This window comes from Dysidea avara, chromosome 4 (assembly GCF_963678975.1).
Source record: "Dysidea avara chromosome 4, odDysAvar1.4, whole genome shotgun sequence".
NCBI classification, from domain to species: domain Eukaryota; kingdom Metazoa; phylum Porifera; class Demospongiae; order Dictyoceratida; family Dysideidae; genus Dysidea; species Dysidea avara.
In genome coordinates, this window is record NC_089275.1 from 17,782,919 (window position 1) to 17,799,818 (window position 16,900).

Here is a 16,900-nt window from a genome sequence, read left to right on the forward strand (position 1 = left end):
TTCATTAATCTAGTAGTTTAACTGGTCTAATAATGCAGTGATACTATCATGATGGTCTCTTCACCATGGGTTATAAATTGTGCAGCCCTATGTTGAATCATTTCATGTTGTTTAATAGTACTAGTGTTGTGAGGGTATGGATCCCATAATTTATAGGAGAAGCAGTAATCTAGCATTCGTAGAATCAGTTGTTTATAGCTACGTACACAGAGGTATCTTGGAAGATTGTTCATGTTGCAGTTAAGAAATCTCAGTGTACGGTTGCCTTTATGACACACTAAGTCAATGACAAGATAGTTTATGATCTAGTGTTATACCAAAATGAAACAACATTATAATTTTAAATGTAGTACCGTTCATGGTATATTCAAAGTACTTATCTGATGTTTTGCAGTTATTCATGCTATACTTTTCAATATTGAAATTCCATATGCCAATTTCTTGCCCATGGCCAGGCTGTTAGATTATTAAGATCCTGCTGAAGAATATATATCATGGTCCTGTGGTGTGTGTATCACTCTGTATAGTAAGCAATTAATCATCAGCAAAAATGTGTATCTGCATGCAAGTCTTCTGATGCTATTGCTAACATTGGTTATGTTTATACAGAAGAAAAATCCTAAATTATAGCACTGTAGCACAGAGCCTTGAGGGTGACTCTACAAGAAGATGAATGTACTCCTTCAACCAGAACTTCCTGGGATCGGTTATGCAGAAAAATGATTGTATAGCCAGTTCTATGCACACCTTGTTCCATAGCTTGTGGATGAGCGCTTGGTGGTGCATGACAGACTTTGTCAAAAGCTTTGTGAAATCTGAGATTGCAGCATCAACTTGTAGTGAATGATCAATGGCTTTGGCAAAGTATAGTGAGGAGCAGTGTGTCTAACTTGGCACAGAAGTTAAACTGTGTGTGAATTAAAACATGGTGATGGTCCAAGTGGTGAATGATTTGACTAGAAAATAGAAATATTACGCAGGGCCGCCCAAAGGGGGGGGGGGGGGGCAACTGGGGAATTTTTCCTCGGGCCCCAGCCTGAAAGAGGCCCCACGAAGGGCCCCTTGAATACCTGTTTAAAAGATCGATATACTCTAATAGAGCAGTCAGATCTAAATACTCTAATAGAGCAGTCACAGTATTCTTCAGAGGAGCAGTGTAGCAAGCTTATAAATAAGGAGAAATGGTTGGTAAGGGTAGTTATTATCACTGTCAGCATGAAATGGCCCCTTTTTTTTTAGTCTTCAACTTACAGCATGGGTGAAGTTGTGATTCAGAATGGAAACCTCCTTGCCCCTGGGGCCCTACTTTAACTCTTTGCCCTGGGCCCCTTAATTTCTCTGGGTGGCCCTGATATTATGTAACCAAGAATGGGTAATAGTTCTTTGGGTCAGATTTGCTATATACCTTGTAGATAGGTGTAATAAACAGCATGTCTTCAATCTGATGTGTTGAAATTGTCACTCTGATAAACTGTTCGGTAAAGTTGCTCTTAGATTCAATCTTCCATCTTGATCACCAATGGAAAATATCTACCAACAAAATTAATGCTCACATTATAGAGCAGTAATTTATTTTGCTATCTTACCAATAGGAAAGTAATTCCGTAAAGAATTAGTTTCATTTGCCATAACATGTACATGCGTAACATTACATCAATAGTATTATAGGCTATATCTAGATCTGTTAAGCTACTGCATGTACATGGTTTCTATAGCACATCCTTCCTTATAAATCCGTTTCAATTGGTCAAAGATATAGCCTGCTAGCTATACTATAAGGCAAGAAAAACAAATGAGTTGACAATATTTTTGCAAGGGTGAGTTAGCTTGTCTGGCCTATATTTGATTATGCACATTTAATTTGCTAGTAGGCTATTTTTCACATGTTATACACCTTACTTGAAAGATGCATATGGTTGTGATTGATAGCTACCTGCATGTGCGCCCATGGGATGGTGCTGCATGTATGATGGTTTTCATGCTATAAACTGTGTTTATGTGTTATAGTATGCGGTGACTGTTCTATTCTGTGCCCTAGACTGTGTGTGGCATGGACTTTGCCGACTGATGCAGCTCACGTGCACCATAGACATGTGAACAGTTTACGGTACATAACCGGACGCATGAGTACGTTATGCTATTAAAATGGCAACTGTTTCGGGTGTTTCATTGCCTTTTCACCAGCGAGTGGAGTTTGCCTCGTACGTGTTGACCAAAGGGCTGATCGATGAAAGGGAAAGTACAAGAATAGGCTCTGGAGCTTATGGAACTATCACCAAGATCAAGTATTGTGGGACACCGTGTGCAGCTAAAGAAATACATACAGCACTGCTACCTGAAATTGTGAACTCAACAGTACCGTCTACATCATCGGATGAATTGGATTCTGTGATTGTCGAAAGGTTCTGCGCAGAAATAAAATTGCTTAGCGAAATACGTCATCCCAACTTCGTTCGTTTTGTTGGCGTGTATTTCAGGGATGTTTCACCATTTCCTATTTTAGTAATGGAGCACATGTTTACCAGCCTTGCACAGTGTTTGGCGCAATATAAAACAGATAGAAATAAATTTCCTGGGCGGACAAGGTTTCTGGTCCTCCAAGATGTTGCTAGAGCAGTTGTGTACTTGCACTCACAGAACCCTCAGATAGTTCATCGTGATCTCACAGTAAATAATGTTCTGCTGACATCCAACATGACCGCAAAAGTGGCTGATCTGGGTGTGGCCAAAATTGTAAACATCAATCCTTTGAAGCTGTCATCGACACAATGTCCTGGAACCATGGTATATATGCCTCCAGAAGCATTAACAGAGCACCCTCGTTATGGAACAGAAATTGATGTATACTCTTACGGAGTATTGGGTTTTCACACATTTTCTGCTAAGTGGCCATTACACCCAGGGGCTCGCAAGAAGGATGGTTCTCTGTTTTCTGACCTTGAGCGGTGCCATGCTGACATGATTAGTGATGGCATTTGTCTTAAGGAAACTTTTGAGAATTGTTTGAAGTTTGATCCACAATTGCGGTTAAAAGCAACTGAAATCCTTGCAAATATCAAGGAAGTGATCACAAGTTTTAAGATCAAGGAACAAAATTTTTTGGATGTTCAGTACAACGAAAGACAGAAAGCAGACCAGGTAATTGAGTTGCACCAGATGATTGCATCTCATGAAGAGGATATAAGAATAAAAGAAGAATCTATCAAGGAACTGAAACTGAATGAACAGAAAGCAAATACAGAATTACAATTACTACGTTGTGGAACGCAGGAATTTAAATCTGCTATAAAATTGCTTGAAGAAGAAAAAGCTACCTTAGCCCAAGAAGTACAAACACTGCATTCAACCATTAAGCATCAGGAAAAAAATGTCGAAGATCTTACAAAGCTACAGGGTAAGCACAACTCCATTGACTCCCTTAAAGATCTCGTGGAAACTGAACGTCAAAACTCTACACATGGTGAACTGTGTTTGGTGCTGGAAGGTGAAAAAGAAAGCTTGTCAAAGTCTTTAGAGTCATTACAAGGCATTGTTTCAAACCTCACTGCTGAAATTAAGAACAAAGATGAGCAACTGAATATCAACCAAATGAGTGCAAAAGCCAAAGAGCAGGAGGTTGAACTATTGAGCGAGAAGAACAAATTGTTAGAAGATAAGATAGAAAACCTTGAAACAAGACTAGAAAAGAGTGCTGAAAATGACAAGGTGTCTTTAGCAGCTTCTGTGAATATTCAGCAAAGCAAGAAAATCTTTGAATTGACTGAAACTATAGTAAAATTGAAGGAACAAAATGCAGAATATGAAACTACATGCAGAAACATACAATGCCGATATGGAAAGGTGCTGCAAGACTTACTTATTCCACACAAGGTATGTTATGTACTTATCGATTTTGCTTGTAATTTCCAGTGTAGTTTAGACATTTTTGACCGTCTCAGCAAAACCTGCACAACTTTCATATTTTTGTTAGTTTTTGTAGCATTATCTACAGTGTCCAAAGAATGGATCACCAAAGTTTCAGCTTATTGTGGTGAGTACTTTATGATGGCAAGAAGAGCAAGGAAATCAATTTGTAAAGCTATATTGAAAATTAACTACAGGCGCTTACATTTGCAGCCGTTTGCATTAGTCTATAGCAAAATCTTTTCAATGGATTGGCAAGTCAAGGAAGGTATGGTTTTAGACCTGTAGTCACATATTAAGGTGGTTTTATTGAAGAAATGATGATGGTTTTGTTTATGTCAACCGGATTATAAACACATGTGACACATATACAGAAATGAAACAAAAGATTTTTTGAACTCTCCATGAGCGGGCGAATAAGATGATTATAAGTTGAATTGATTTGAGGCTGCATGGTTTCCCTGGTTAATGGCTTTATTAAAGCTTATGTATTGTTTCTTTATAATTTCACTAGTATGTTTAGACTTCAAACTGCTATACTGCCACCTTAAGGTACAGATGTTAGTGTTTCTGACAAGAAATTATGCCAATCAAACTCTATAGCCTTCATTGTGCCACTCCCTGATGGCAAATGCATCATGTGAGCTGGGTCATGTGATCTTAACGAGTACTCGAGTATTTGCAGTATTTGTTCTTAGCCCTAATTTTAAATTATCGTCCATACGTTTTCACAACGAATCCATTTCATACTAAGGATTAAAATAACAAAACGGGGAAGCCAATTTTTATCAAAAATAATAAACAAGCAAACCTTTCCTAGCTATATCTTAGAAAACAATCAGCAACTCTTTTCCCTTTAATTCCAATAAATGTTAAGGTGGCTGGGAACAGTTTCCGTATGGCTTCACCGTGAAATTTACAGGGCCTAAAACAAGCAAGCTATCTTCACGAAGTACATTGAACTAACAGAAATCTATGAAGCAGTTTGTTCTCTACCATTTACAACAAACAGGACCTCTCTGGGATGCGTGTAGCGTAAGTTACATATTTAGCCCTTCAAAGTGAACTCTTCCTCTGCGCTTGACGCTATGGGGCTGGATTCGCTGTTAGACACTGTTTACCTGATTATCTATCATCGTGCAGAGCTACTTTTCCTACCAGGTCTTTAGTTCACGCGTTAATTCTACCCATGTCACACAAAGATTTGAAACGGGTTTTTTTTAATTCGCCACTGCCAGGTCGAAGCGAATACTAAAAATCGGCTTCCGCACAATTGCAGCTTATTTACTACTGCTTGCCCATCCAAAATTCGACAGTCGTATCTTGAAAAACTGGCAACTAGTTCATTTTTGTATAGAGGCTTGTAATAATAGCATGCGGCGATCTTGTTAAATGCTGTGATGATGTGTGCTTACACAAACATAATTATATTCATTTGCAAATGACAGGAACTGGTGGTCAACCACAGTATTGATTATATTTAAGCCTCATAGCTAATGTGATTGCTTGCATAACACTGTTGAAACCTTATGAAAACTGTTCTGAGCCACCTTAACAGTTATTAATCTTCCCCAATGAATAAACTTTTAATTGATATAATTTATCACCAGAAGTGTTATTCATTGGGATACTTGGAGAAGGTTAACAACAACGAGGCATGGACCAATGCTCCTGCTATGTAGAGAAGACTAATTCATCTTTGGCGCTATGTTAGACTGTTTCATATCAAATTTATAAACAAGTGTGAAGCGATAATTGTCCCCCTTTTGACAAACGGTAATTTTTAACAGTGTTCTTGTTCCTACTTATTATCGTCAACACTGCCACTACAGAATGCACAAATTTCACACTAAGCTTGGAAAAGCACATAGTGACATAATTGTTTTGTTTAATTCCTGGAAAGTTGGACTTTTAGTAAAGTATCTTAATACTTATGCAAAGACAATCTAAATATTATATAATGAGCCCCTGTAACCTCACTATTTGCTAGTTTCACTACTTTGCAAATGTTTTTAAGTAGCTCTTCCAACCTCCTCTGGCTTAATTTTAAAGCCCTTATAGTCCCATAAAAACTTTTGAAGAATGCGTGAAAGCTTGCTTAGCTGGAAGTCAAGTGGTTAATGGGTGCCCTGACTATTAGAAACCTTATAAGTTATAACCTATGAAGCCACTGTTGTGTAATAATAGCCCACAAATATGCATGGTTAGATTACCAATGCCAGCTAGTCAGGACGTGGTGATAATACTTGCTGAGGTGTTTCATGTGTAGAAAATACATTGTAATAACTCCTCAGTACAAGCTCTTATAGAATGGAAACCCTCACAGAATGCTATGTTGAACAAGCCACTGTGAACTCCGCGTTGATTATGTAACTCACGCAACTGAACACCTGTTCTATCACTACACCTGCTAAACAAGTTTTTTCCACAACGGCTCATCGTAACAGGCTAAAAGTTTGAATGTTAGTTGTGGACAGGTCAAGGAATTTTCCCTTGTATAACTATCATGCTGTGGTTAGGGATTTTAGCAGTAGAGCTGTTTTATTTCATCTGCATAATTTATTTTTAATGACACTTAATTGCTTCTGACATCCCCGGCATGCGCTGTATACCTTTTGTAACAAATGTGACAGTCTCAGAAAAAAACCCTGCCTAGTTCACATAAGCATGCATTTCAAGATTTAATAGTTATGGCATTTAGAAACCCTAGCAATTATTTACTTAATTATTTTAATTCACTTATGGTCATGTCATATGTGGGTGGTTACATCATAACTGCATGATAAAATAGGTGGTTGAAACCTCAGACGCGCACTAAATGCTATAACTAGGTAATAATGGTTTTGTCAAGAAAAAAGCAAAAGCTACGAGCAGGGACAACTCCATGTAACCAGAAAGTCGTGGTGTGATTTCGTTGTGTGGACTCCTTCAGAAATCTCCATTGAAAGGATACGATACAATGACGAACTGTGGAGAAACAAGATGTATCCAAGACTACGTCATTTCTTTATGACTGCACTGCTACCTGAGATCGTCAGCCCCCGTAACAAGATCGACAAGATTAGGGAGAACGTTCCTTTCGATGGATCCACTTGGGAAACTTTATAGACTGCTTCACACCTCTTTACGCATCGCATTTTACACTTGAATGCTCACAATAATAACATAATAGAACTTATTGTTGTCCACCATGTAATGCTGAGTCATAATGTGTCACGCACACAAATGCCGCACGCTTTCGCAGTTTGGGTAAACAAGTAATTCTTCAAATCTATGTTTCTAGCAAGTTGATGGATGAAATACAGTGAAATTCTGGAGGAATATAGTTAAATACTAACATTATAAATCTATGAATTCACCATGTTGATATCTTTGTCCTGGCTAGTGATGGCAATCTTGGCTTCTCGGTGAAGAGCGGTTCAGTTGTTTCTGTTATCCCTATGAAAAAAAGAAATCCATAGAATTGTTACTACCATTTTACTAACCTAGTGTGTGAAAGCTTGTTGGCGTGAATTACTTAGCGCATCGTAAACATTGCTGGGAAATAAGTGGCAATGGCCATCACTGCCCTTCCTTCGTGTAACGCAGCAGCTTGAAAATTGCTGTGACAATTATAATCATGGTGGGTACTAAGCATGCTACTAAGGAAAGTTGTAGCGTTTCACACACGTTTTGCTTTGAGGGCCTTTAGATTTTCATTCCATGTGTGGGTTACTGCTAGACTGCCACCTTAATACAGTGTGTGAATCTTGAAAAAGCTGTAAACTGCTTCAAATCAGTATATAACATGTCAAATGGGTATGACTACAAGTACCTAGTATTCGTGAGTACTTGATCGCTAACTCTATAGAGAGTACTCGAATACTATAATACCATGATCATTCAGCCCTATTTAAAATACTGCAAAATATTTACAGCCGTGACTGTATTGTTCACTTTTTAAGAAGTATAGTGTACATTCCTAAAAAAAATGTATATTGTACTAATAACAGAACTATCTATAGATTGATGCTTATGAGTGTTTGACATACTATATGGTTGCTAATAGGACATTATAGTGCTGCCACGATATAGAAAAACTCTATATCATATATCACCAAGGTTTATGTCATGATATGAACATATATCACGATATATACCACTTTAGCGTGGGAGTTCAAAAGCGCCACTCGGGGTTTAATTCGTATATTTCCCGGGTAATATCATGGGAAAGCGGTTTGCCAATGACTTTGATACCCAGCCAGTTCAAAGAAATGATGCGCTTTGACTCATTATATTGAGCGACATAGACTTTTGTATTGTGGGACTCATTTTTGTAGTGATTGCTAAGCTGGGTATATTTGCTAAGATAGACTAGTTGGTTGTTACGAATGGATAATAAGGCATAAAATAATTGTTTGGGCGATCATGGATGCATATTTCTACCCACTGTGTATCAGCCTTTGAACAGACCACAGAACAGCAAAGTTACTACTGCTACGTTGAAATAGGTTAGTAACTTACAGTCCTAAGTACTTAATATAACAACTTACTTATTGTCCCAATAGCGAAGTTAGTTGGCTTAACTTAGTACAAAAATGATAACAATAATTATAAACTCCATCCCACAATCACAAGTTTTCTAACATTGCGCGTTGAAGAATAGTAACGTATTGATGACGTTTTAACGTATGGATAGCGTTCTGATGGCTATTATCCCACACTATTAAAACCACGATCAATCTTCAGATGCTACTGTATAAAACAAATGGGATGAGTTTTCGTTAGTTCTTTCACCTATTAGGTGAGTGCGCCCCAAGTGATATATATCACTTATACCATGGCTGCTTGGTATTTGCTGATATATATACACTCACAGCCCTCGGGCTGCACCCTTGGGCTTTGGGTGTATATATCAGCAAATTCCTCGCAGCCATAGTATAACTATTAAATAGAACTAACTGTAACATTTGCAAGGCAAGCATATGTGACTGGATCTACGAAAACCCGACATAATGGTGCATTTTCCAAATTCTTTATTATCGAATATTTATAATCTACTTAGCCGCGTGCATGTTCTGGCCAAGTTTCAGCTTTGTATGCCAACAACTTTTGGAGTTACAGCCCTACAAAGTAGCAGCAACAGAAAGATCGATTTGTACAGCAAGTATTGGGAAAATAAATTACAGGTGCTTACAAAAACGACTATAACTTACAAACGCAATGCAGTACAGAGTTGCAACTTGCACCATCATGTTCGCCATGAATAGGGGAGTCCATTACATATTGAGTTGTTTCTTCTACCACCTTTCTTCACTATTTTTTTCATTTACGCAAATATTTTATGCATTGCAATCAATAGGCTATATACTGAAAATTTAAAATTTTCGCAGATCCGGTTACATATACATACTCTTCACTGTAAGTTTAGATTTAAGTTGGATGTATACCACAAGCAAAAGCTACTTTTGTTTATCAGGTTTTAAATGCATTTTGCTACTGCTTTACAGTTGAGACAAGTGGCTGGCACTACATAGAAACCTTAAAACCTCCCAGTTTACTTTGGGGTTGGCTTGTTTACCACACTCAGTGTTGGGCAAGTTACTTTTTAAAAGTAACTAGTTACATATTACATATTACTTGCAACTGAACTATTTAGTTACAGTTACATATTACCCATAAAATAAAGTAACTATAATAATTTTACATATTATATTACTTTGTGTCCACAGCCTTAAGCTGTCACATGTGAAACTACCACCTTATCACGTGGCATGATTGCGTTGTTGAACAATGTGCAAATATAAGTAAGAAGGTGGCGAATAAGCTTCATTCAGTAGGCTTCATTACTTCGTTGTGGCTAGGTGTTACTCAGTGGATTACAAATGAGATTAGTAACTTCGTTACTTGTAGTAATAATATTATGTAATATTAGACTCATTACAGTAAATATATTACTTATGTAACGTAGGCTTCATTACTTCGTTGTGGCTAGGTGTTACTCAGTGGATTACAAACGAGATTAGTAACTTCGTTACTTGTAGTAATAATATTAGACTCGTTACAGTAAATATATTACTTAGGTAATGCATTACATTTGTAAGTAAAGTAACTTGAGTTATATTACCTGTTTTTATAGCGTATTTCGTTATATTACTTAGTTACCACAAAAGTAATAATATTACATAATGCGTTACATAAGTACACGTTACTCCCAACACTGACCACACTATATACACCATTAACACATAACTGAATTAAATGCCAAATACCATATGTCTGACCTCCCCCACATCATTATACTAAGCAGTGCCACTATTGTGCAACCATCGATATAACTGATTGGCTATATCATATCATATCACCACCTTGTTATGCTGTATCGATATATCGTGGCAACACTATAGGACAACGACACTTAGGTCCAGAAAGTGGCCACATGGTACATACATAGTCCAGTACTGGTTACTGCATGTAAGTTGCTATGCTGATCTGTTAGATGTACAATTCCAAGATAATACTGTTATTATTTTGTGTTACAATTTTTGAAGTAGAGTTCTCCAGCTATATTTTGTAATATCAAATGTCTTTTTTGTTGAATGTTTCTTGCTTTTTATGATTATCAACATCTTGCTTATTTTTTTACTTAGGGTGTTCTCTGTTCCAGTTCACCATCTGCTGTTCTTGACTGGGAGAAAGTTGATTCTGTTGAACTGCAGCCAGCCAGCCAGATTGCAACATCACTGCACAGCATTAAAAAGCTTCCAGTCAGCTCTATGCTTGAAAAGAATGTACCTATTATATATAGTTTTCATAGTTCCAAAATCTTTTTCCTTACTGACGTTTACTTTAAAGGAGCGAAGGAGCTTTACACTGGTGCTACAGTATGTTATGATCCACTTAGTGGGGAGTTTAATGTGATTAAAGGTCCAGGAGATGAACTTGTTAAAGTGCTTTGCATTGGTCACCTTGCTGACAGCATCCTTGCTCTGGAGAAAAGTAACCGATTTTTACTACTTTCTGATTCTAAATGGACCGTTTCATCTATTCCACCGCTCCCTGTTAATCAGTTAGAGAATCCACTAATTGTCACATACCAGTCATTCCTGTTAGTGCTTGATGGCAGTGTGATGTGGGTGCATGACAATGGTATTTGTAATTGGATGAAGTTTCAGCTGTTAACACCAGAGGGTGCCTTAGAGAGCTCACCCAAAAACTGCTTCATTGTTTTAGCAGGAAAGTTGTTTGTGTGCATTTCCTCTCAGAAAATGGTGTATTCTGTAGAATTACAGCAAGTTGTTGATGCTGTATTAAGTACTCAAATGGCAGCTCAAGATGCAGTAGAGTCACATGAAGGAATTGTGCCAAAAAACACTCTTGCAAAGCCATTGAATCAACTCACCTTGCAATTGAATCTAATTCTAAAAGGTGCAAACTTTATATTTCTTCATGGTAACAACATTCTGGCATTTCACACTACAAAGCTTACTCGTGTTTCAAGCACATACATTGACCGAGTGTGGTACTATGATGTTCAGTGTTATCACTGGCATAACGTGGAATGTGTTAGTCCTGACATCATCAATGGATGCTGGTTATCCATGGCTGGCTGTGCTGGGATTGCAGAATTTTCATCTGCTTGGAAAGGATGGGGACATGCTAAACTTTATAAAATAAAGCTAACCAAACGGTAGGAATACCCCTAAATTTTATCACATGCAGGAGTGTAGTAGTCTCTTTTATACAGTTTAGAAGTTTTTTTGTAGCCTTACATTTTTAGGTTGCAAAGTGAATTCATGATACAGTTTTTTTACTTTTGTAAGCATGACTTCAATTATCTGATAATGTATCACATTACAGCATTGTAATTGTAGAAGAGTCCAGTAAAGGAGAATTTGTAACATTTCATTAACTCCTTTTTGGGTAAGTGGCCATCTCCAATTCTCCATAATACAGCAGATAGGCAGAATCCTCATGCAGGTTTGCATTATTCCAGGTGTACTGTAAGAATACCAATTAATACTAGGCATAGATTACACATTTATAAAAGCAATCCAGATGCATGTGTTGGATGTCATCATAAAGACCTAAAACTTGAAGTACCCAGGCCAGTTGCACATGATAGCATCAAACAATTAAATGAGATACAGGGTTTACTCTAATATTATTTCAATAGTACTGTAGATTGCTAAATATTGACAGTAACTACATGTACACTTGCATGAAGTTTAACAATACTTATGGATGTTTTGTTTCAAGAGCAACATCTCATGCACATGCTAAACAAAGTACATTAGGAAAGAGCATTGGAAGTTTGAAAGGTTGTATGGACATTGCAAGTGTCATGATCAGAACTCGGAACAAAAATACTAGACACCAAACGGAAATCCTGAAACTGATATAATTATATTGTTGATGTCAGTTGAAATAGCATGCACTGTGACTTGTACATAGATTGTAAGTGTGGACATGTACAACCAAGGGATAATATACATTTAGTGAAAATGTTATGGGAATTTAGGTATGGTAAAACAACCATACATGCAATTTGATTAGAAATAAAACAGTACAGTATTATTAGCAGTGTTGGGAAAATAATACATATATTACTGTGTCCGCAGCCTTTAAGCTGTCACGTGTGCAACTATCATGTGACATGTTAGACAATGTAAATCTTGGTTACAATTGTATCCAAGAGAAGTAAGCTTGAGGTGGGCTTTGTTACTTCATTGTGACAAGTGGATTAGTAACGAGATTGGTAACTTGGTTACTTGTATAGTAATAAAAGTACTTAATATTTGATTCATTACAGTAAGTTCATAACATGTTACATTTGTAAGTAAAATAACTTGAGTTATATTACTAGATATTATAGCTTATTTCGTTATATTGCTTAGTTACCACAAAAGTAATAATATTACATAACTTGTTACATAAGTAATGCATTACCCCCAACACTGATTTTTAGTATAGGGTTCCGCCAAAGTGCTGCTATTAACAGATCATCATAGAAGCTCATATCACTTTTATGGAAGTCTTAGTGCATCTAACATCGAATACTGTGTTAAAAAAATAAAACATTATTTAACAGACAACCAAATTATTGATTATTTAAAATCCCAATCTATAGTCACTTGCCAGCCTGCAGTTGCAAGGCTAAACCAACCACAGTTGACAAGTGTCTGCCTTTAGCACTTTGCCTTTGAAGGTCTTAAATTGCATGATCTTCACATAAAGGTAAGCATACCGAAGCATTAATCAACACTTCATAGCTAGCTGGCGGAGCAAAGTGATACGTACATCACTAAACTAACTTGTATATACCCTACTATAAGAGGAATTTATTATGTGAGATATGGGATAATCCCTATATTTTTTGTATTGAACAGATGGTGGTGCCATGGCATAGCTCCTCTGGTCTGTATCGATACTAGCACTTGGTGCGAACTGCAAGAATAGATGCGGTACCAATCAGCTTGCAGCATTTTCAAAATTCTCTGCAACGACTGTGGCAACAGCTTCTAGTTTTAATCCTATTCATGAGTGAGATCATTACCTGTAGCAGGACATGGCGATCATGAATCTAATAACACTGTTAACTACAGACCAGATCCTTGTGGAACAAGGGTCTGGCATATATAGGGATAGTCCCACATAGCTATGCTGTCATGTGCTTTCACTACTTTTTATTGCTGGAACCCTACTTCATTTTTAGTACACTAAAAATAATTTGTAACTACAGTAAAAAAGGAATCATGAACCATTACTATATAACAACAATTTATTGCAAATAATGTTCTAGCTAGCTGTGTTTTGCTTTCTGTTTCTTAAGCTGTACTTTGCTAAGCTTTGCATGTCCCCATCCTGACCAAGTAGAAGAAAACTCGACAATACCAGCACATTCTGCCATAGATAGCCAACACCCATGGGTCAAGTCAGAATCATCACACTCTATGTTATGCCAGTGGCAACAGTTGACACTATAATACCATGCTTTGTCTATGTACACACTTGACACTAGAGATTGGGTAGTGTGGAATGCCAAAATGTCATCACCACGCCGGTAGATGAAGTTTGCACCTTTTAGGATCACGTTCAGCTGCAAAATCTGTACATCATGATTAGAATCATTCGATGCAACTTCTTTCCTTTGCAAGGTTTCAACTGTAGAATCTAAATCACTGCATTTTGACTTTGTGATGGTATCAATAACCTTCTGCAATGCCACAAAATACACCATTTCTTGAGAGGAGCAACATATGAAGAGATTTCCTGCTAAAACAGCAAAACAGTTTTTTGGTGAACTTTCCAAAACACCTTCTGAAGTTGACAGCTGAAATTTCATCCAATTGCAAACACCGTCATCATGCACCCACATCATGTTACCGTCAATTACTAACAAGAGTGACAGATAGGTCAGGATTAGTGGGTTTTCCATGCGACCACCTGGAAGTAGTGGAATGGATGAATGTACCCATTTGGAATCTGCAAGCAACAAAAAATGGTTACGTTTGTCTAAAGCAACTATGCTATCTCCAAGATGACAAATGTTAAGAATTTCACAAAGCCTTTCATCTCGTGGGCCTTCAATTACATCAAACCTTCCACTTAGTGGATCATAGTACAAAGCTATGCCACAAAACAGCTCGCTGAACCCATTCAGGTACAAATCACTAAGGAAATAAATTTTGGAACTTTGGAAATTATAAACTATTGAAGCATTCTTTTCAAGCATGGAATTGCCTGGAAACCTCTTTATGCTGTGTAGTGTACTTGCCATATTTCCCACTGGTTTTAAATCAACAGCATCAACTTGCTCCATATAAAGATTAGCACACAATGAGCAATTATGGAGAATTCCCTGTAAAATTAAAATTAGAACAATATTATACATGGACATACAACATACCAGATGAGGAATAAGTAATTCCTGAAGTATTGCTCTGTATCGGGTTTGTACCATCTGATGTGTCTCTTCAATTTCCACATTTTGCCTTTTTAGTTCTTCAACAGTTTTCAGCAAATCAACCATTTTCTTGTACTGTTCTAAATTTAGGGAAGCAGTTAAAGAAGTACTGTCTCCTTCAGAGCTGGTAGATTTTCTATCTAACTTTTTTTCAAGTATATCTACTTTCTCCTCAAGCAATTTGTTTTTGTTCGTAAATAGTTCAACTTCCTCCTTTTTTACTTTTAAATCTCTTTTCTTGTTAGCAAGTTGCATTTCCTTGTTCCTTACTTCTGACGAAAGATTTAAATTGAGAGCTTTTAATGATCTAACGTCTTCAGACAGGTCTCTCTTTTCACACTCCAACGTCAAGCACAGTTGACTGTGTGCATTAATTTGTTCTTCTGCTTTAATCAGATCTTTCAGTTGAGCTGTGGGGTCTTCTAGATGCTTCAAACCGGAGTAGACTTCAATAGTTTTTTCCTGATGGTGAATTGTTGAATGCAACCTTTTCACTTCTTGGGCTAAAGCAAACTTTTCTTTTTCAAGCATTCTGATGGTAGATGTACACCCTGAATTGTTACTACGTAGCAGTTGTATGTCTGTGCATAGCTTCTCCTTGTCGGCCATAAATTTTTTGATGTATTCATTTTTCAACCTTAATTCTTCTGTTTGAGATGTAATAGTCTGATCCATTTGTATTACCAAGCCTGATTTATGCTTTTCATTATAAAGAATGTCCAGGAAGTTATGTTCCTGTACTTTATGACGTCTGACTACTTCCGTAATCTTATCACGAATTTCAGATGCTTTTAATCGAAGTTGTGGATCAAAGTGTAAACAGCTTGCAAATGTTTCCTTTAGAAAAACACGATTTTCATCAATCAGATCAGCGTGGCATCGTTCTAGATCAGTTAGCACTGATCCATCATCTTTGCGCACTCCATGGTGCAAGGGCCAACTGCCTGTGAATATGTGAAATCCCAAAACTCCATAAGAGTACACATCAATTTCTATACCATACTGAGGGTGCTTCTTCAATGTTTCTGGGGCCATGTAGACCATAGCTCCTGGACAAATCGTTGACATATATGAAATATCCACTATTTTGGCCACCCCAAGATCAGCAACTTTTGCACTCATGTTTGATGTCAACAAAACATTATTTACTGTGAGATCACGATGAACAATTGGAGGATTTCTGGAATGCAAGTATGCTACAGCTCTAGCAACATCTTGTAGTATTAGTAACCTGATCTGTGGAGGAAATTTTTGTTTGTCTGACTTGTGTAGTTTCAGGCACTGGGCAAGGCTGGTGAACATATGCTCCATTAATAGGACAGGAAAAGGCGAGCTCTCCCTAAAATACACCCCAATAAACTGAACAAAATTTGGATGTCGTATTTCGCTTAGCATTTTTATTTCTGCGAGGAAATTTTCTAAGATCACACAATCCACTACATCCTTGCCTCTATCGTAATCTGATGTTGACACGGCACCAGCTGTTGACGATCTTACTACTTCAGGTAAAAGAACCGGGTGTATTTCTTTGGCCGCACACGGTGTACCGCAGTATTTGATCTTCGTGATAGTCCCATATGCACCGGAACCGATCTTTTCTTGTTCATTTTCGTCGATCAAATCTTTGTTCAGTACAAAAGGGGTCATCTTCTCCCGGTAACGCAAAAACAATGATACAGTAGCCATTTTAAGAACGAAATTGTTACAGTAGTATAATGACTCCTCCGTCCCACGCTCGTGCAGTAGATATTGTATCAGCGCATGCGCACTGAATAGATCTAGATGACAAAGCTACAAGCCGGCGTGCTGAGGAAATGGCAAATTCGAGTAACTGTGTGTGTCCTATTACTTGTAAATGTGGTGAAACTATTACTCACTGTGTTGTTGTGACTCTTAAAACGTAAAGAGGTTTTTTGGTTACTCGTCATTTAATATCCCTCAGGAATGGAAGGTTCATCTAGTTGTACCAGTGTATAAATCAGCTGATTGATCATCCATAAAGAAAAACAGACCTATTTCTCTTCTTTGTAACACATCAAAAGTTTTAGAAAC

General features: G+C 37.4%; 2 protein-coding genes across 2 annotated transcripts; one reads left to right on the forward strand and one right to left on the reverse strand.

The window, feature by feature from the left end:
• The first annotated feature begins 2,116 nt into the window (after positions 1-2,116).
• Positions 2,117-11,790, forward strand: LOC136253416 (uncharacterized). Its single transcript, XM_066046089.1, has 2 exons — positions 2,117-3,870; positions 10,533-11,790. The coding sequence occupies exons 1-2, from the start codon at positions 2,146-2,148 to the stop codon at positions 11,574-11,576; spliced, it is 2,769 nt and encodes a 922-aa protein (XP_065902161.1). The 5' UTR covers positions 2,117-2,145; the 3' UTR covers positions 11,577-11,790.
• Positions 11,791-13,608: 1,818 nt separating this feature from the next.
• On the reverse strand, positions 13,609-16,576 carry LOC136253418 (uncharacterized). Its single transcript, XM_066046090.1, has 2 exons — positions 14,792-16,576; positions 13,609-14,743 (listed from the first exon to the last, which is right to left on the reverse strand). The coding sequence occupies exons 1-2, from the start codon at positions 16,532-16,534 to the stop codon at positions 13,685-13,687; spliced, it is 2,802 nt and encodes a 933-aa protein (XP_065902162.1). The 5' UTR covers positions 16,535-16,576; the 3' UTR covers positions 13,609-13,684.
• Positions 16,577-16,900: the final 324 nt, after the last annotated feature.